Source organism: Rhodnius prolixus, unplaced genomic scaffold (genome assembly GCF_049639745.1).
Source record: "Rhodnius prolixus isolate KJV_2025 unplaced genomic scaffold, Rpr scaffold_9, whole genome shotgun sequence".
In the NCBI taxonomy this organism is placed as follows: Eukaryota; Metazoa; Arthropoda; class Insecta; order Hemiptera; family Reduviidae; genus Rhodnius; species Rhodnius prolixus.
Window position 1 is genome coordinate 18,168,088 of NW_027411604.1, and position 20,802 is coordinate 18,188,889.

At 33.1% G+C, this 20,802-nt stretch overlaps 1 protein-coding gene across 16 annotated transcripts in view; it reads left to right on the forward strand.

Annotated features, from left to right (window-relative positions):
- LOC141453943 (phosphatase and actin regulator 2) overlaps positions 1-20,802 on the forward strand; it is a 365,561-nt gene that overhangs the window by 321,556 nt on the left and 23,203 nt on the right. For all 16 annotated transcript variants that reach the window (XM_074127585.1, XM_074127588.1, XM_074127589.1 and 13 more), the window contains 2 exons: positions 17,738-17,977; positions 19,980-20,165. In XM_074127585.1, the coding sequence (XP_073983686.1) occupies positions 17,738-17,977; positions 19,980-20,165 (426 nt within the window). The remainder of the gene's footprint in view (positions 1-17,737; positions 17,978-19,979; positions 20,166-20,802) is intronic.

Genomic DNA, 20,802 nt, shown 5'->3' on the forward strand with positions numbered 1-20,802 from the left:
ATTTAGCACCCTGTGACTTTTTCTTGTTTCCGAAGATCAAGTCTGCCCTTAAAAGGAATCCGGTTCTAGTCGATGGAAGAAGAGGTGAAGCGAAAATCGGTGGAGCTCCTAAATGCTCTTACAAAAGAAGACTTCCAGCATTGCTTTGACCAATGGAACGGTGTGTGGCGAGGTGAGGGGAGTACATTGAAGGGGGGCATTCGATTGTAGAATAGTTTTTAAAATAAAACTCTTTATCATAAGCAGTCTCGTTATTTAATAGCCAGACCTCGTACATTCATCTGTTCAATATCTGTTAAAATCCAGGGTCAAAAATCTGAAATCTTCTCAACATTACCTCTTTTAAAAATTAGTTAAAACTAAATCTAGAATAAAAAAGAAGTTTATAATAGAAAAATTCGGTTTAATTTTAATAACACAATACGATGGTGGTGTAGACATTATCTTTGGTATTCTAGTTCGATGAACTGGAAAAATGATTGCCTTGCCACCGAAATGGCCGCTCTTCAATGGGGAATATTTGTGGTAAAATATCTAATGACGTGTTTGTTAATAAAATATTGACAGATACAATTTTTTTTAAATAATTATTTAGACATTTGCAATGTTTGTTAGTTGGAGAAGAACAGTATTATAAAGAGGTAGTTACGTTTTACTGTCGTCTACAGTATTAGGATTTTGATGTAGAAGGATTAGTCTAATCAGAGTACCAAAACTTGGAATTTACTTCAGTCGACTCACAGATGGTACTAGTGTGCTTAAAAGCTCAATTCTCCTTGATGGAATTAGTATTTGTTAATGTAACATGAACATTGATAATCATGCTAATACATGTAGAAAGATGTATCACTTCTAAAATGCTCAATTTAAACTATTTGGTACAATAAATAGAAATGTGTTTTCATAAAGAAATTCAATATATAATAGCTAAAAACAGTGAAATATAACTCGAAAATAACAAGGTTCGTACTATAATTACATTTAGAAGGAAATTTATTTTAAGAGAATTATATTTATGGCCAGATCTGTTGTAATTATTTTGATGAAGGTGGCTGTGGTTTTGGTTGATGAGCTTTATAATTTTAGTGAAGCATTCTTTACAATTGAAGACTAATTTATGCTTATGATAAAGACTTTTATTTTAAAAATTATTCTACCCATGATTTACAAGGTGAAGAAAGGAGCTGCGATTCCTTAAAACTCAATTTTAACAATGTTGCCCTAATTAAAGAACCTATTGGGTTCAAAGTCCACTATGAGCTTGCACTCAGATTGGCGATTAGACTTGATGGTGATGAATCAATCTAGTCTAAAAGTAAATGGTATCTCTATACGGGGATTTTTGTTCTATAGGGCACAGAGTTTCAAGTCAGTAAGACTTGAAACAGTGTAAAGTTATTTGCTAAGTGTTATCTCACTTAAAAATCAGATTAGGGTGATTAGTTTCTGGCATGCTTTTTATGACCAGTTTATGGTTAGTTGCATAGGAAATAATGCACAAATTGCATGTAGAGGAAGTTGATGGATCCTTTACATGGATTTACTAAACCCAAAATGGACGTCATTAGCATCCAAGCTCTACAAATAATATTAATTAAATAAATAAATAAAAATAAAAGAAGAAGATACTTGAAAGGGACACGATAGATCTTGTGGATCGCCGTGTACGAGGTGTGGCTATTAAGTAACGAGACTATTGCTGTAAAACAATTTATTTTAAATTTATACATATTTAGTTATTATCACCTTCAATATACACCCCTCCCCTAACCCTACAACGCTCCATGCGAATTTACCATTGTTCCAAACCGTGCTGGAAGTCTTTTTCTGTCAGCTCCTGCATGACACGTGCCGCTTTTTCTTTCACAGTTTCAACGGACTGAAATCGTGTCCCTTTAAATGCAGATTTGACTTTGGGGAATAGATAAAAGTCACATGGAGACCAGGTCAGGCGAATAAGGCGGATGGCCTGAAACTGGGATGTTGTACTTGGTTAGAAACGTCTTGACAGACAATGCAGTGAGAGCCGGTGCGTTGCCTTGATGGAGAACCCCGTGACTTGTTCTTCCACAAATCGGCTTGTTTTTTTTCCTTACTCTTTCACGGAGTTGAGCAACCACCTCACGGTAGTAATGTTGTTTAATTATAATCGATATTTTCATCCGTTTTGGATGTGGAAGGGCGACCCGGGTGGTCATCATCTTCGACGTCTTCTCGGCTATCTTGGAAGCGCCACTCAAAAACTTGCGCACGTGATTAACATTTATCGCTATAAAGTTCTTTTAATAAAAGATAAGTTTCAATAGCGGTTTTACCAAGTTTCATGGGTAATTTCACGGCAATTCATTACACATGTGTAGAATCATTATTTCGGCAAAACGAAACTAAAACACCTCTTACACAAACGACGGTTCCGGTCAGACAGATTTCTCTACAAACACGTGAGACGCTGCAATCGAAAGAGAAGGCTTCACGCTGCAGAGCTGTCGGTCGTTAGGATTTGGCGCATGCATAGTTCTTCTGTAGCAGCATCAGTCACGACACGTATTTGGATTTATAATGCGCTTAATCTATAATAATGGTAAAATACTGTGGAAATTCTTCGTTGGGCAAGTATTTTGGGCAAAAAATATAAAATGATTGGGAATTGCAACATAATTATTCCATATACTTTACTAGTTCACTTTTAGATCTGGCAGTACTCTAATGTGCGTAAGCTTGTTAACAAAAATGATAGATTGGAATTGACTATTTTTGGCGATATCGTGAAAAAACAAAAAATATATAACTTAACGAAATATGGTAACAGTAGGCTTGGATTGCTTGAAATAAATCGTTTAAAAAAGCGACGTTGTTTAGACCACAATCAATCTTTGGATTATTTATGGTTTTTTAATTCCTTTTAAACGTTTCTACGGTATGGTCGCTTAAAGAATATACTCGTAGAGTAAAATACGGCTTACTTAACAAGTATGAGATATTTCAATCTTTTTAGCGTTAGATTAAATTCCGCAGCAGGTATCTTCTAATAAAACTTCTAATTGAAAAATTGTATGTCTTGGAATTTTGAAAAGAGTATTTTATCTGAAATAGACTCATTTTCATTTTATGGACATCGCCTAGTTTTGGAATCGATCATTTGGTTATAGGTTCTAAAATTAGCACCAAGTTTATGGACAAAATTAGCCATCTTTTCGTGATTAAAATAACCTAAAAAGAAGTTATACTTTTTTTAGTAATTTATTGAAAGTGATTTCACGTGCGGAAAATAGACGAAATAAATACTAGGGTCGTTTGAAAAGTCCGTGCAAAGTCAGAGAGATAGCACTAGTGGCGCGTATCGAGGTTATGTTTAGTTAGTAGCATCTCTTGGAAGAACACACACCAAGTTTCAGCCAGATCGGTCTATTTCTTTGTGTTTGGCATTCGTTTGAATTGAGGAAGTCGAGTGATTTTCAAAAAATGGACGAAAAAGAATTTCGTGTGTTGATTAAACACTACTTTATGAAAGGCAAAACGCCTGAGGAGACTAAAGAGAAGCTTGATAAACATTATGGTGACTCTGCACCTTCGATTAGAACAGTTTATAAGTGGTTTCAAAATTTTCGGAGTGGCCATATGGGCACAAGTGACACTGAACGTTCTGGACGCCCTGTTGAGGTTACTACTCCAAAAAACATTGATAAAATCCATGATATGGTGATGGATGACAGAAGAGTGAAGGTGCGTGAGATTGCTAGTGCTGTGGGCATCTCGAATGAACGGGTACATAATATTTTGCATCAACATTTGGACATGACAAAGCTATCCGCAAGATGGGTGCCGCAATTGCTCACGCTTGACCAAAAACGAAATCGTGTGAAGTGTTGCAAGGAGGGTTTGCAGCTGTTCCAGAAGAATCCGCAGGACTTTAAGCGTCGTTTCGTCACTGTGGATGAAACATGGATACATCACTACACTCCTGAGACCAAAGAACAATCTAAACAAAGGGTTACCAAGGGGGAATCTGCGCCAAAAAAGGCGAAGACCGTTCCTTCGGCCGGAAAGATTATGGCGACTGTCTTTTGGGATTCGCAAGGAATAATCCTCATCGACTATCTGGAAATGGGTAAAACTATTACAGGTACATATTATTCATCGTTATTGGACCGTTTGAAAACCGAGCTGCAAGAAACACGCCCACGATTGGCCCACAAAAAAGTCCTTTTCCATCACGACAACGCACCAGCTCACACCTCAGCAGTTGTAGAAAATTAATGGAAATAGGGTTCCAACTCGTTTCACATCCCCCCTATTCTCCAGACTTGGCTCCCTCGGACTACTATTTTTGTTGCCCAATATGAATAAATGGCTGGCGGTAAAAAGATTTTATTCAAACGAGGAGGTGATTGCAGAAACGAATGGCTATTTTTCAGACTTGGATAAATCCTATTATTCGGAAGGGATCAACAAACTAGAGCAGCGTTGGACGAAGTGTATAAGCCTAAAAGGAGACTATGTTGAAAAATAAAAAAGATTTACCCCAAAAAATTAAGTAGTTTTTATTTTTGCACGGACTTTTCAAACGACCCTCGTAGATACATCTTGCAATTTTTCGCTTTTGTCGTACTTTTACATGTTTTTTTTAGTAAAATGAGTACTTTTCAGCAAAATCTCGATCTACAAATTTAGAGGAACTTTGCAATATGTACTAGAAAGTGAAGAAAGTAAAAATAAATAAATTTATTATGAAGCTGCAGCATCAAAATATAACTGGGCGTCAGAAAATACTAAACCTGCGTTCTTTCTAGGTCAGGCGTGAAGTATAACAGAATAGGCTTGTTAGACGTGTTCCAGTCAGTTAGCTTTAACTGCAATCGTTTCTGTTACCATACAGATTATTTGCAGCGTTTTTGTTTTTTTCAAGTTGAATTGTACTACTATTGTTTATCTTAAACAGAAAATTCAACTTGAAACTCTCTATTCTTGAAAGTTGCTGGAACGTTCAATAAATTTTTAAAATTTGTTAGCAAATGACTATTGTGTAGATAAATGTATAGAGTTTGATTTTGCCATTTAGGCAGAATAAAGCAGATTAAAGTCATCCATTACGTAATATCTCATTTTTAAAATTCAAAAATCTGCGTTTATTTACTTTCTCTTGATGAACGAATCTTAACAGCTTCTTGAAAAGGGCTTTAAGTGATTTTATTTAAAAAATTTAATACAGTGTTACCAACAAAAAAGTTTCAACAAAATATCTAAAAAAAAATAAAAGCAAAATTCCAGAAAGTTGAAGCTTTTTCCTGCCATAAAATGAATACATATATTTGATCTCTTTAACAAAAACTTACAGTTTAAAATGTTAAGTATAAGTGTTGATTAAACGTTAAAAGGTAATTTTAACGAGTGCAGTACTTCCTCTTAGTAAGAGTAATAGCATGATGGCACTTCATAGCCACGTAGAGGAGTTTTAACCGCTTCTTCGTGCTAAATTTTATCAAAATCGAACTAAGCGTTATAGTAGAATATTGGTAATAATAGTTTTAAAAAGGGCCTTATTTGGGTGGGGCGAACTCCCCTCCTTATGAGGCATAGCGTCGAGACTTTTAAAGAACAAATCTGTACAAAATTTCGATTCGAATGACACTTCATTCATGAAAATCGGTTCACGTGTCGGTAATTTGAAACGATTGCTATACTTCCCCTTAAAAAGTGTAAGAGCAGATCGTCGCTTTAATGTTACGTAGGGAAGCCCTAACCCTATCATTCTACCGAATTTTATCAAAATCGGGCCTAGATTTACAGAGTAATTAGTAATAATACTTTTGGAGGGGGCCTTATATAAAGGGGGCTAACTCCTCTCTCATTCGATGTACAGCGTCGAGACCCCCAAAAGGCACATCTACATAAAATTCCGAATCGAATGACACCTCATTCATGAAAATCGGTTCACGTGTCGATAATTTGAAACGATTGCTATACTTCCCCTTAAAAAGTGTAAGTGCAGATCGTCGCTTTAATGTTACGTAGGGAAGCCCTAACCCTATCATTCTACCGAATTTTAACAAAATCGGGCCAAGATTTACAGAGTAATTAGTAATAATACTTTTGGAGGGGGGCCTTACATATATGGGGCTAACTCCTCTCCCATTTGATGTACAGCGTCGAGACCCCCAAAAGGCACATCTACATAAAATTCCGAATCGAATGACACCTCATTCATGAAAATCGTTTCGAGAGTTTAGGCGCTACGCAGTTTACAAAAAAGGTAACAAGAAGAATTTCTAAAAATGCCGTTTTTGCTCATTTTCGGCAACTTTTTTCTCGAAACCTATAAGATCTGGGTTGTTGCAAAAAAATTGCAGTTACAAAGGAGGATTTGCCTTTATTTTAAAGAAAATTTGGAAATTTTATCTTTCATATAAGGTTATATCTACTATGGAATAGTTAATGGCTCCCAGTGAACAAGATAACTAGCTTCAGCAGCTCTTGTTTATCTGAATGTAATTAATATTAAAGGCTTTATATAAACGGGGACCGGGTTCATGCGAACCATGAGAGACTGTAATAAATACCAGCCTAATCTGACCGAGCAAGCCCCCAACAGCAAGCTTCATTTCTGTTATGAAAGTTCGTCCATTTTATTATTAATTATATTTCCAAGTCTGTAATAATTTATTAACTTAGAAATTCTGTATTAGGTAACAGCCTTTTATATGTATATACCTTGGTATAGCCTTGTGTGTACCTAGGTACTTCTATAGGTACTTAGACCTTATTTTATTGAGTGAAAATTAATTGTAGATTCATATAGCCTAGGCTTAATTAAACATTCCCAAGATTCTCCATTCATTGAGATATTTAATTTACAAACAATCTGATCCATCTTTCCTCTGCCTCATTGATCTGAGAATCAGGCTTCCATAAATGGAAGGTTCTTTGTAAAACGTCAAATGTCCCCCTGAATAAGGTATCATTTCCAAATAAGGTAAAAAAAAAAAGACTGGAATATATGATTGGATAAATATAAATTTCAAATTTTATTCTGTAATTTTTCATTTCTGAAAATGAAAAAAACCTTTAATATGTCAGTTTATTAAAATTTTCTACAAATAAATAAAACCAAAAAAACGCAATTCAAAAATTATTTACATTAATTGTGTTTGTAAATATTATGAATGCATGGCCAATGGGCGAATAAAATTGCCCTTGGCTTTTGCCGAATGATGTTTAAAAGTAGTTTACAGAGACAAAAGCAACGTGTATTTCCTCGTGAACAGTTCACCACCATTGATCTTGTCGTGGGTGAATGGCGCGGTGTTCCATTATGGCCGGCTAACAGGGAAAATTCCCTTTAATTATTTTCCCTGCTGTTTTTTTTTTTTTTTTTTTTTTTTTTTATTGTGAACAGTAAACAGAATACTCCATTCAATTATTTACCAGCTAATCTTTATAATTGTGCCACTTTTCCTAATTAAATGTTGCACCCAGAAAAAAAAAAATGCATAAATGTATTTTATAAATTACTTGAAGATTTAACAGATATTTTACTTGAGTGAGATCTATTTACGTTGTTTTATTTTTGTAATCAAAACATCTAGTGAACATCATAGCTTGCAGGATGTCTTTTAAGTGATATTCCTGCTGATACCATGGCAGATGTTAAAGACCTAGTTTTCTTTTGTTTTTTGTTTATAAATTTAAGGACTGTATTAGTCACTCACTGACCTATTATAACAAAAAGCTTATTTATTATTATTATTATTTAATTTAAGACGCGTCAATATCTCAGATATTGGGTGCTTAGTGCTCTGCCGTCACTAGACAGTGTTCTTTCAATAGAGACAATACTGTCTACCACCATGAAGCTGTAAAAAGCGCCTAGAAAAAGAAAAATCTAAGATTTAACGGCTGGATTTGAACCTAGCATCTCCGTGACAATATCCGTTAACCATTAAACCTTATTTTTTGCTTGACCATCAAATAAATCGACATCAAATCGTGAAACTTTTAGATTTTTTTCCTTTTTTTTTAGTGGTTCTATTTAAAACAAAATGTGGCACTCTAAAAATAATGTCTAGCATTTTTTTTTCTTTCTGTAGTCTTTTACAAAATTTTTCACTTGTTCATTATTTTTGGCGACTGATTCATAGTTTCAATAGGATGAAAATAAAACTGCCAGGTTCAGTCATGATACATTTATTTTGCCGAGCTTTCGACCTAGGGACTGGGTCATCTTCAGGGCTGTGGAACATATTTACAGATTGTTAACAATGATTCTATTAAAGTGAATATGTATAATTTAACGAAATTTACAAAAACTATTTACCTAGTTTAGAAAGTAATATTTTTACAATACAGGGTTGGTGTTCTCTTCTGTGTATGTTCCACAGCCCTGAAGATGACCTAGTCCCTAGGTCGAAAGCTCGGCAGAATAAATGTATCACGACTGAAATGGCAATTATTTTTTCATCCTATTGAAATTTTTCACATTATTTTGTCTCCTTTTCTTGACGATAACTACTGCAAGAAATATGCGGTGAATTAGCTCCATTTCTAAAATAAACAAGATTATTATCTAGTTCAGTGCGATTAGCCAAAGATCCAAAAGTAGGGCTACGATTGCCTAAATCTCAATTTAAAGTTAAAGTTTCCTGTGGTTTATCCATTTTTCCGCTAGAGTCGTCCCAGACAAACAATTCGCTGTAATCCCAACAATGCGATAAAACTCCAATACTAAAGCAATACTTCTGGGCAGAGTGATGACATAAGTGGGAGCATTGTAAAGACATCTATGTCAGATCGTAATGTTTAGTCTTTTTATAGTTTCTTTTAACTGCCTTTGGTGGATAAGCCACGACTACTAGAAGTTACTAAGCACATTCTTTTACTAATCTAAACATTGTTTCTGTAACATCAGCCAGTGGCAAGTTACATAAAAATCATACAATAATATCTTTACTAGAAAACTCTTTTTTTGGATTTTGAAATTTCCTGTGGCTATTTTCAAATATATTTAAATAGCTACTCGCGAGTATTCGAACGAAGCTTAGACGACAGTTAGGCTTACCTCATTAACCAACTTAACCAATATTTGTGGAGAGTATAATAAGGGTTGACTAGTGGTTAGCCATATGTTGTCAAATTCAGATTGCTAGTGTCTTGAGATTGCCAGTTGTTATATGCTATTGGACACCCTATACAGGGTGATCCATTTAAAACGCACCAATCGCTAATAACTTTTTACGAAAGCGGAATTTCGAAAAAAAAAACCCACGAAGTAAACTAAACTCGTATGTTTTTTTCGGTCTAGTTTTCAAATTTTCCACCCCCAGTTGCTGTATCATCATTTTTGGCGGAGTTACGGCTATAAAACATTGATCGGGGTTTCATAAGGACCACTGGTTTTGACAATATTTATGAAAACTACATAAAAAATTGTGAAAAATGACATTTTTGATATCCTTAATATTTGTCAAGATATTGTGTAGAGTCTAGATTAGTATAGTTTAAAGGTAACTAAACTTATCATTACAACTTGGTTGCTTTTTTGGTAACCAGTCCGCTATCTGGCCTTTTAAAATTTATTGGCAAATAGCGTTAGAGGCTTTACTTACTGTATTGAACAAACTCTCGAAATTGTCCGGATTTTATGTTAAGTCTAATGTAAAAATTAGTGGGAAACCTTTGAAATAAAATATCATAACTACAGATATGATACAAATATATTTTTTTTTGCGCTACCGATTTAACTTGACTTAAAGATAAAGTTTTAAAGATACATACAATTTATAATACGGGAAATCTTGAGAATCATTTGTTTTAAAATCTCTTTCTAAATTGAAATTCTAGCAAATCGTTTAAAGTTAAAAACATTTGGTATTAAGGTAGAGCATTAATATATGACACTCAAAAATCTTCTTAGTGGACCTTAAAACGTTGATTTTGAAAATTTGCACTACTTCCAAAATTGTTGATGTTCGAATCCTAGACGATTTCATCAATATCGCTTGAAGAAGTAGTTTTAAGCTGAAGGCTTAGCTTTGTTCCAGTCTTGGATAGATCTATAATTATACAGATCAGAGTGTACTCTGTAGTATAATAGTCATAGTAAAACATAAATAAAAAATATAAGTTATATTTTTGTTGTAATGAAATTCATTACAAATTTATGGATTTGTCACGAGAAAATTGCAAAAAAAAGAACAACTGAAAAATTCCATAAATAGGTAAAAATAAGGTAGATCGATGAAATTTGGGCCAAAAATCTTTTCTTTTTTTTTGTACATATAAATACCAGGAATGCAAAAGAACTCCTTCAAAAATTAATTTTACTCCGAATATTTTTGGACTAACCAATGATATACAGGGAAAGTGCACAAATACAGAGTACAGACTCCCTAAATTTACACCATCTCTAAAACATTTTCCAAATAAATTTAAATTTTTGAAATGGTTTAATAATTATATTAATTAAATTCCAAATTGAATTCTTGGATATTTATTAATTATAACTAAACACATCATACAGCTGGCTGGCTTTATTATTGTGCGTGGCTGAAATCCGTAAATCAATAAGCTTGCCATATATTAGTTGAAACCGTTTTTTATATTTAAAAAAAAAAAAACAAGTTAAATATTAATTTAATTAGCTAGATATTATTTAATTAAAGCTACAGATTTGTCCCCTGAATTCCTAAATAAATTATAATTTTTTTTTTGTATATTTTAATTAAATAAATTAAAATCTAATTAATAATTGAGAATCAATAAATATTGAAAAAAATAAATTTGTAATCTTTTCATTTTAATACAAATTTTATAGGTAAAGTGATAGGGAAAATTTAATATTTTAAGTTGGTAAGATCGTTTTCCTACATGGTAATGTAGTGGGGGTAACTTTAGATTAGTTTTGTAGAGACGTGCGACCCTAACGGGTTGCAATGGCTCGTTTTTTTTCTATTTTTACTTTATTTTATTTTTAATTTTTTCTTTTTTTTCCTTGTAAAACAATTTATTATTCCATTACTGACTGCTGGTTAGTTTTATACAATTTTTATGAATAATTTTTTTTTTATCTAATTATTCATATAGCCTAATTCCTGATTCCTGTTTTATTTTTGTGCGTATGTGTGTCAGTCTTCTGTATTATTGTTTTTTTTTTCTCTCTGGAGCACAAATATTGCTTTGTAGTTGAAAATATTTTGAACATTTTTCATGTTTTGACAAATATTGACAGGTTAGTTTTTATTTTTTTATTAATTAATATTTTTTTAAGTAAATTTTAGGGTATTAATTATTAATATTTAATAATTTTTGAGTTACATCATTGTATCTTTTGATTTCTTTATCAGAGATATAACTGCATAATTTAACCAGTAAATCTACTTGATATTAATTCATCCCTTTGATAAATTAGTTTTACATTTTGTATTCACATATTATCTTTTTTAGTTTGATTTAAGTATAGTTTTCTTTAAGAAAATATATATATATAAAAGGAAGTTGTTTGGTTGCAGTATATCTGGTATCGAATGATGGTCGAGTGGGGCTGTAGGGATGAAGCTTGTTTATCGATCGAAGCTCGTTTTCCAGAAGGTTGCCGGGTGACTTGTTGATCTTTCTGTAATGGTACAGACTAGTTCCTTGTTTTTAATTTATTTAGTCAAAAAGTAAATCCTTAAATGAACAAGTAACAATAAAACAGGAATTAGGAAAGTGGCTTTTTAAAAATTCTAAATATTATTTAATATTATTACCTCATTTAATTTTTTAAAAAAATAATGCGGATTAATTCATTCATGAATTTGTCAGTTTTAATTAACGCATCTCCTCTCATTCCATGACTAAAACACAATACATTGTGCTTAATAAACTTATTTTATATCCTTTTCATTATGAGGGAAGGAAGAGGTATTATGAGTGGTGTTGGTTTATTAGTAAAAACGTTTACACCACGTCGACGTAAACGTGGCGATAAACGTCCAGAGCCAGTTGAAACCAAACCGCCAGATCTTGTAGCGACATGTTGCGATGATCCAATCACGCCTCCGCCAGCATTTCTACCGCCAGGACACGTTAAAGCAGGTTACAATCTTCACTTTCTTCTATTTATTGCTATTATTACTATTAGTGCATTCGCTGATTTTGCAAGTATTGTCATTATTTGATACATATATCTGTACACATATATTTCAGAACTATTTGAAGGAACCATTATTTATTTATTTCCTGTTTAAATAATATATAAATTGTTTGCAAATGCGCATGGTCCGTACTGGCAGCTGTTAGTTTATATTTCCATTCTGTTTCGGACATTTTGTTTTATTTATTTTTTTTTTACTTTCACTTACCGATCAAAGCCGGAAGTTTTGCTATGTTGTCTCATTTTTAGCAATACCTAATTTCCTCCTCCCACTGGAAATAGGTATATGAACATCTTAATAATAATTCATCAACACTTATCAAACAGTTATTCTTAGAAGAAAACATTTTCATCAACCAACCAGATTATAGAGGTTTATTGAATTTTCAAGTTGGTTTGCCATGTTTCTTGTTGACGATTCTAAAAATGTTTAACTGTTAAATAGTTAACCGTTTAACTGTTAAATATTGCTTTATTTTTGCAAAATATTTACAAAAAAAAAAAGAAAAAAATATATACCATATCATAGTATGTTCCGTTCTAAAAATAAAATTAAAAAAAAAGCCATAAACTATAAACAGAACATTTTAATCTGCAATGGAGGTTTCTAATTGGACAGATCTTGTTACGTATTTAATTAAAAGAAATAGTGCAATAAACTATAAAATAATTTGTATTATTCCATTTTTATGTCTTATTGTTTAATAAAGACTTATAAAAAGCTTATTCATATCTATCTTTTTGGTCAAATTGTACTTTTGATAATAAAAAAGAAATGATTTTTGTTTCTTTACAAATACACATGTTTAATTCAACAACAGTGATGCCAACTGCCTTTTGTATTAAAAATCCACTAAAATTTCTAGAAAGTTTGATTCAAATTATGGTTAAAAGTGTGTTATGTTTTCCATAATAGATTTTTTTCTTTTTTGTTCAAATCAAATACACTCATTAATTTTTATATTAATTGTATTTGTTATTATTATATATTCATAACATTATATTTTTTAATTGAAATTTAGAACTAAGTCCCAGTTTAGATTACATTCATGGCTAAAGGTTTTTGATAGCTTTAGTTTTAAGAAGATAAAAGAAACTTTTCCCTAATTCTATTGGATCTAAAGGCAGGTTTGTTTTTTTTTCTCATGAGTATGACTACCATCATATTATTCATTTGCAAAATTTGTATCAGCTTTGGGAATATTTTTGCATGGATAGCCTTGATTAGTCTTCCAAGTGAGTACTGTTCAATTCTTTATATTCTTTTGTTTTCTTATTTTATCGCTTTTCGCTAAGCGATTCTAGGACGAAGTTAAACTCTTAATTGTTCTCCCTAACAGAGAATATAGGTGTAAAAAGAGCTAAATACTTGGCCATTTTTCCCAAATCTTTTTTGCTCAACCACACCAATAATTGCATCCATCTACTACGGCAAAAGATTAGCGATTGTCTTTGACACTGATTTTCTGGATTTTGTAAATTTTTACCATATTATCTACTGATATTACTCTAGCTGCCCTACGTTCGCTCGAAACTAGGTCTTTCTTTGGACTGTCTTTTTTACCTTTAAAGGTATTACGGAGCTGAAATGGAGTACATGGGTCCAAAAATGCAGGTAATTCTCTTCCTGACAGGAACTTGATTTTATTATTTTTTGTTAAGTTGGTGATAACTAAGAGTGTAGAACGAAATGTAACCTTCTCTTTAGTTACTTCTTTGTGCTTTGGACATGTCGCATCCGTAGCCATATGTTTTCCTCGTAGTGAATGCATTCCGTTTTGTGTATATTGCATTGTTCAAAATACTATGAGCACCAGCGTATTAAGCACATCTAGAGTGGTCTTTGAATTGTGTGGTAGAATTCCCAAATCAGATACAGATTTAACGTATTCTCCTTCTAGAATCTTATGGCTCCTTAGTAAATGTGCCTATTTCCAATCTTTTAGAACCTTTTAATTAAAATCTGTATCCTAATTTTGCTCTGAATATTTTCTAAGATTCCTCCATTGTTAAAGATGTTCCATATGTAGTAATTTTTTCTAGTAAAGAGTTGCTCATTCATTGAAACCTACGATCAATTATGGTCCAGTGCAGCTTCTTTTTTTGTCATTCTTTATTCCTCTTTTCCGGATTGAAATTACAACTTTCATGCCATATTATTAGTAATCGAGGGGCGAGTGCTGGTCTAGTGGTCAAGAACGTGGCTTTGTAAGCGTGAGATCCCCAGTTCGAATCCCGCGTATGCCTACTTTTTATTTGTTAGAAAAATTAAAGTATGAGCTTCCGCCTCTGTCCACGACACCCAATTGGTAATTGGACGTTAAGTCCCGCCTGAAAAAATAGGCAATTACTTTGCTTTACTTTATTAGTAATTAGTAGTTGCAATTGGCGACAGAATGGACCAAAACTTGTAGAACAGACTCGCACTATCAAAGAACAGGCTTATTCTCTATCATTCATTCACTTTTACAAGGCATTAACTACAAAATTCTAGTTTGTTGTAAAATAATCCTTGGTTTCATTCATTTTGCTGTCAAAATCAAACTTGTATTGAATAGCTTAAGCTTCATATACTTATTATTTGTAGCGTATAAGTCAGTTAGTTTGTATGTATGTGCGTTGGTGTATCTAAAAATGAATGATGATAAACTGTAAGCGTATTAACTAAACATCCGTATATAGATGGATGCATATATAGCTCGCTGATGTTTATAGATCGAGGGAAATCTATTTGAACTTGCACATCATTCATCGGTCGCTATAAATAGCAAACTGTTTACGCTCCTAAAACTCTTCTCACGTCTAAATCATTTTGAAATATTTATCCTCTTCTTTTTTCTTTTTTTTCATGAAACCTATCAAATATAATTGTTATATACTCCATATTTCATGCAACTTAAACTTCATAAATGAGTGGCCTTCCATAAATGATCTTTGTTGGATCATAAAAGCGAGAGAGGAATTAATTATAGTAAATTACAAACGTTATGAAACAAGCGCATCATCCGTTTTTTCGCTTTGTAACCTTTCACAACAGTAGAACATCTACCACTTCATTGCTATCTGACCAATATTAAAAGAGTATCACGTGAAGTGGTTTTAAAAAGCTGTTCTTACACCAGAAGAATTAATAAATTATTTAAATGGTGCTGATTACAAAGCTCTAATCAATTATTTCAAAACGGCAGTACGGGTATTTCCTAGTTCAAGAGTATAATTATTAATCTTTAATGTAGTAATCCCTATGCGTTCCCTTTTATTTGTAAAAATAAAAATACTACTGGATATTCATTTAAATTCGAATTTGATAATTCATTTTTCTGCAACCATGTAGGGAAGTTCTCATTACTCAATTAAAATCAGCTGTGTAATGCCCAACTTCCCACACTAGTGGGGGGAAATTCCCATTAGTGTCACTTTCCGCACAAGTGAGTGGAAAAACTTTATTGTGCTTCCTTGATATAAGAAGTTTTGTTATTAACATAAATATTTTCTGTAAAACTTTAATAAGCTTATTTAACGTAACTAAATAATTAAAAAACGAATATTAAACGATAAAATAAAAATTGAAAGGAATATAGAAATAAAAATAATACTTTAATAAATAATTAGATATTTTTAATTATAACAGTTAAAAAGGTTATAGTGTTACCTTATAGAAATTTAAAATGGATTCTAGTGATGCCTGTTTCGAAAACACTCCTCCATCAATAAAAGAAACAGCAGAAAATGTAATAAGTAATGTAAATACGTAAGTAATGTAAATAATTTTAATATAACAATAAATGTTTATAATAAATAAATTACTTTTTGTAGACTGTAAAAATGAAATTTTTAATTTTATTAGTTAATAAATGGTTGCAGAAAAAAATATAATATTTAACTCTAGTGTAAAGTATTTTCCTCACACTCGGCAATTTGCACTCGCATCGTTTCGCTCGCTCGTGCGTGCAAACCCTGCCTCGCGTGAGGAAAAGTACTACTTTCCACACTTGTTAAATAAATAACTATTGTTTGGTTTGTAAACGAGGCATTTATTTTTTATTTTTGAGTGTTTAATATTATTTATTTACAAGATATAGGTAAGTACCTCTCAGTGTTTAATATTAAAATGTATCTATATAAAATATTAAGTTAGAAGTACTGTTTGCTGATTGTAAACAGAATTTTAATTGATCTTTATTAATGCCGGCTCTCTCTGATGGTTTATGATCAAGAGTATTGTCTTTATGTTATTAGTGTTCATGTTTTGTTTACTTTTCTATATTGGCTTAATAAAGATATTATTATTATTATTATTATTATTATTATTATTATTGATAGTTCTGGTTTTCGACCGTTGTTAATTGATTATTTTGGGGAATATTGAGGTGCGGTCAATAAATTAATATTAAGCTACTGTTGTTGAACAACAGTTATGATGATGTAGCTTAACAATAAACTCCACAAATTTTACAATACCCTGAAGAAGGTAATATATTTACTGAAACGTTGGTATGAAGTAAGAAATTGGTTTGTGAATTTATTGATTGTTATTGTTATTACTATTATTATTTAAATAAAACGGCGTACCGAAAGGGGCTAGCCAGAGTCCAGAGCCTTCGGTGCACTGCGGATTGCCTCGGCATACCGCACTGTATCCGAACCTGCAATCATGGTGATTGCTGGGGTTATCCCTATTGCCCTCTTAGCTGGAGAGCGTAAGAGGTTTTATAAAAGGAGACCGAAAGTTAACAGGGAAGCAGTGTCCAGGGAGAAGAGTAATCGAACCGTCCTGGAATGGCAGGCTGCCTGGGACGAGGAACCGCGTGGCCGGGTGGACCGCCAGGTTCATCAAAGATATAAGCATCTGGATAAGGTGGTCATTCGGAGAAGTGGACTTCTTTCTTACCCAACTCATAAGTGGGCATGGCTTTTTCAGAGTATACTCAAGAAGATTGCTTATATTGCCCAGGAGTGAGAGATGACGCCTACCACACCTTTTTTTTTTGTGTGTGTGAAAGGTGGGGTCGCCTCAAAAGAGATTTGGAGAAGATAATCGGACGATTGACTCCTGAGATGCATAGGTAATCCCTTCCCTCGAAACTATTATTTTTATAACTATTATTATTTCAAATGAATGTGTGCCTAAAATTCATTTCTAAATTTGCGTGAAACGACAGTAATCTTCGTCTTTGTCAGATCCACCCAGTTACACAGTACAGATTCCTAATTTAGATGATGCTTAGTGGCTTCCGTACTGTTAAAAAGCTGAGATAGTCAGAGGCATACAGAGGTAATTATGTTGGGCCACACTGTTTGAAGATATTTAGAGATGTTTTTCTGTGAGTCTATCACATGTATGCAATATTTTTATTTAAAAATTATTCGTATGATGGAGAAATAGTGATAAGTTACAACGAAAATAATTAAAAACCTTTAAATGATCCTAGTTATACGTTGGTCAATGAAGAGTCCTTTAATGAAGGATGTTTTAAATAATCCGTGATTATTGAAGACATTATTAAAGCAATATTTATTTAAAGAAATGTATCTTAATATTTTATTTTTTTCAGCTTTAATTTATTACTGCGCAAAAAAGTAAAAATTTTTTTTTAATTGTTACGATAGAGTTGAAGAAGGAGAAAAGCGACAATGAAGGATCAAATGGCAATTGTCGGACGAGTGGAGGCGGTGGGGATGACCAGCAATTGCAGCAGTGCTCGGCACTGCAACAACAACCACCCACAACCAAACCAGAACGGCCGTCTTCGCTGGGTCCCAGCAAGTTAACAAGAAGATTGCTCTGCTACCACAATGATCTCTACACTTCCTCGCCTACACTGCCCAACAGTCTTCAATCACATTCCGGTCAGTCTCCACTAGTTCTTCTTAACTCAGTAACTGAAGAAAATCGAAGTAACAGGATATAAATTTATATGGTTTACCTTGTGTTAGCCCAAGGTACTAAGTGATTTCATTAAGAAAAATGTGACAAGAACTAGAAGAATGAAAAGATTAAATTTAGGTTACCTTACTAATTTAGATTTCTTTTGACTTCTTTAAATACTTGGAAGATTTCACCTTGAATGAGTCACTGTACTGGCACGTTTCAGTTGATGAGATATTCGATGGCCTCTTGTATTAAACCAGTTTCGTGGAGGTTAGATGCAACACCTCTTAAATTGAGGCTGTCCTCTTAAGCCGTATCCTACCAATAGATTCAGGTGAGGATTTCAGCAATTAAAAATGCAGAATTTTGCTTAAGGCCCAAGGTAACCCAAGAGGGGTAACCCCTTTTAAGCAATTAATACCAGAATTTTGCAAGCACAAAATAAAATAGACTAACTTAATCGTTAACCACGATATACGAGGTCTGTAAATTAAATAATGAGACTGATTTTTTAAAAAAAAATTATTCAAAAAGAATGACAATTCTATATTGTCACCTTCAAAATAACTTCCTTCTGAAGCCACACAGCGCTAGAGACGTTTCTTCCACTCCTCATAGCAGTGCTCGAACTCCGATACTGGAATAGCCTTCAGCTGGTCGGTTACAGCCGTTCCAATGTTTTTGACTGTCCCAAACCCGTGAGATGATTTTTCAACTTCGGGAAGACAAAAAAAAAGTCACAATGACTCAAGTCAGGCGAATAAGGAGGCTGAGGAGCCACAGGAATGTTTTTACTGGCCAAAAACTCGTTTATTAAAATTGTTGTGTGACAAGGAGTATTATCGTGATGCAACACCCACTTGTTCTTGATGAATTTCAATAAACGAGTTTTTGGCCAGTAAAAACATTCCTGTGGCTCCTCAGCCTCCTTATTCGCCTGACTTGAATCCTTGTGACTTTTTTTCTCTTCCCAAAGTTGAAAAATCACCTCAAGGGAACTCATTTTGGGACAGTCGAAGAAGACATTCAAACGGCTGTAACTGACCAGCTGGTCTATTCCAGTAACGGAGTTCGAGCACTGCTTCATAGAGCAAAATGAAATCAGTTATAGGCACGAACCTAGCGATTTCTTTTCTAAGTAATTACAACTTCGATGGTACCCGGCTTTGGAAATTGCACAGGATTTTTCTAGAGACAACCGAAGAATTACTAATTTAAAAGAGAATACCTTCTTTCGACCAACTGATTGGAGAAGGTTAATAATTAAGATGGTTTTACCTTGTGGAAGGTTCATGGAGTGGAAGAAACGTCTCCAGCGCTGTGTGGCTTCAGAAGGAACTTATTTTGAAGGTGACAATATAGAATTGTAATTCTTTTTGAATAAAAAAAATTAAAAAAATCTCAATTCTTAATTTACAGACCTCATATTCATTAGAATAATTAATGATTAATTATAAGTGATTGATCTTATAAGTGCGTCGGATAAACATAGTAACTTTGTATCCCAAAAAAACCATCCCAATTATTAACCTTCTCCTATCAGTTGGTCGAAAGAAGGTATTCTCTTTTAAATTAGTAATTCTTCGGTTGTCTCTAGAAAAATCCTGTGCAATTTCCAAAGCCGGGTACCATCGAAGTTGTAATTACTTAGAAAAGAAATCGCTAGGTTCGTGCCTATAACTGATTTCATTTTAAAGCTAAGCTGGTAAGTGTTAAATTTTGGTTATTGTTGACATCGTGATTTACAATGTGACATTCTTTTTAAAAAAAATTCTCGTCAAACTTTGTTCATTGTTACAAACTTCTCAGAAGAGTTCAGTACATTGATTGTAGCTTTGTTCCCAGGCCTTAATACTTCCTGAAGTATAAGTTGCAAAATAATATTTAAAAAAATACAATAAGTAAACTGCTTTTGTAGTGCATACATTATAGTTTTATTTGTAGTTATTTAGTAGTTAGTATTAGTAGAATTTGTTATAGGTACAGAAGATGTATCGCCGAGAGACGATAGCCCAACTCCCTCTAGTAATGAACAGACCTTAACATTATCTGAGTTGCCAGAACCTCCCATACCTGTATCAGAAATAGGACCTATCCCGCCACCTCCAATGTTCAGCAATATCACACACAATCTACCAGAGGATATGCAGGATTATTCTTACGAAGGTGAATCTGTTTATTGATATTTTTACAATATTTTTTTTTTCAATTTCTTTCATTTTTTGTGAATCCCTAGATTCCTGGGCTTTTTGACATGTCAGTAATGTAACTGTTGTCATCGTAGATTTCCTATCTTTGAGCGGATAAGTGTATTCTGTAACTTATAGTCGCACTGCAATGGCCCCCTTACGAGGTTAGAGATTTGCCCTGCTAAAGTAGACTCACTTGGCCTGTAAGATGATCAGATTAGAGGCTATCTGAATCTCTTACTGGCTAATCATTTTTTATTCTGTACAGAAAGTTTTCAAAATGTGAAATCCCAACTATTGCTTTTCAGAAATATGGCTGAAAGTGCACACCGTTTTTCATTTCCACAAATCACAACTTGTATTTAGTGCTTTTAAAAATAGAATACATTTCTTATTATTAGTTAGTTACTTAGAATTAAATTTTTATTATTACTATCACAGAATTGAATCATTAAACGTTCATAATCAGCAACAGAATGTGTCCGACTTTATTTAATTCAAAAATTTGGAGCTACAAAAACTTGAAGCGGTGATCGCTTCATGTCTTGAATATAAGGGCTTCTAAGCTAGAAACTGAGAAAATATGTGTTATTTGCCTTCAAAACTATATTAAT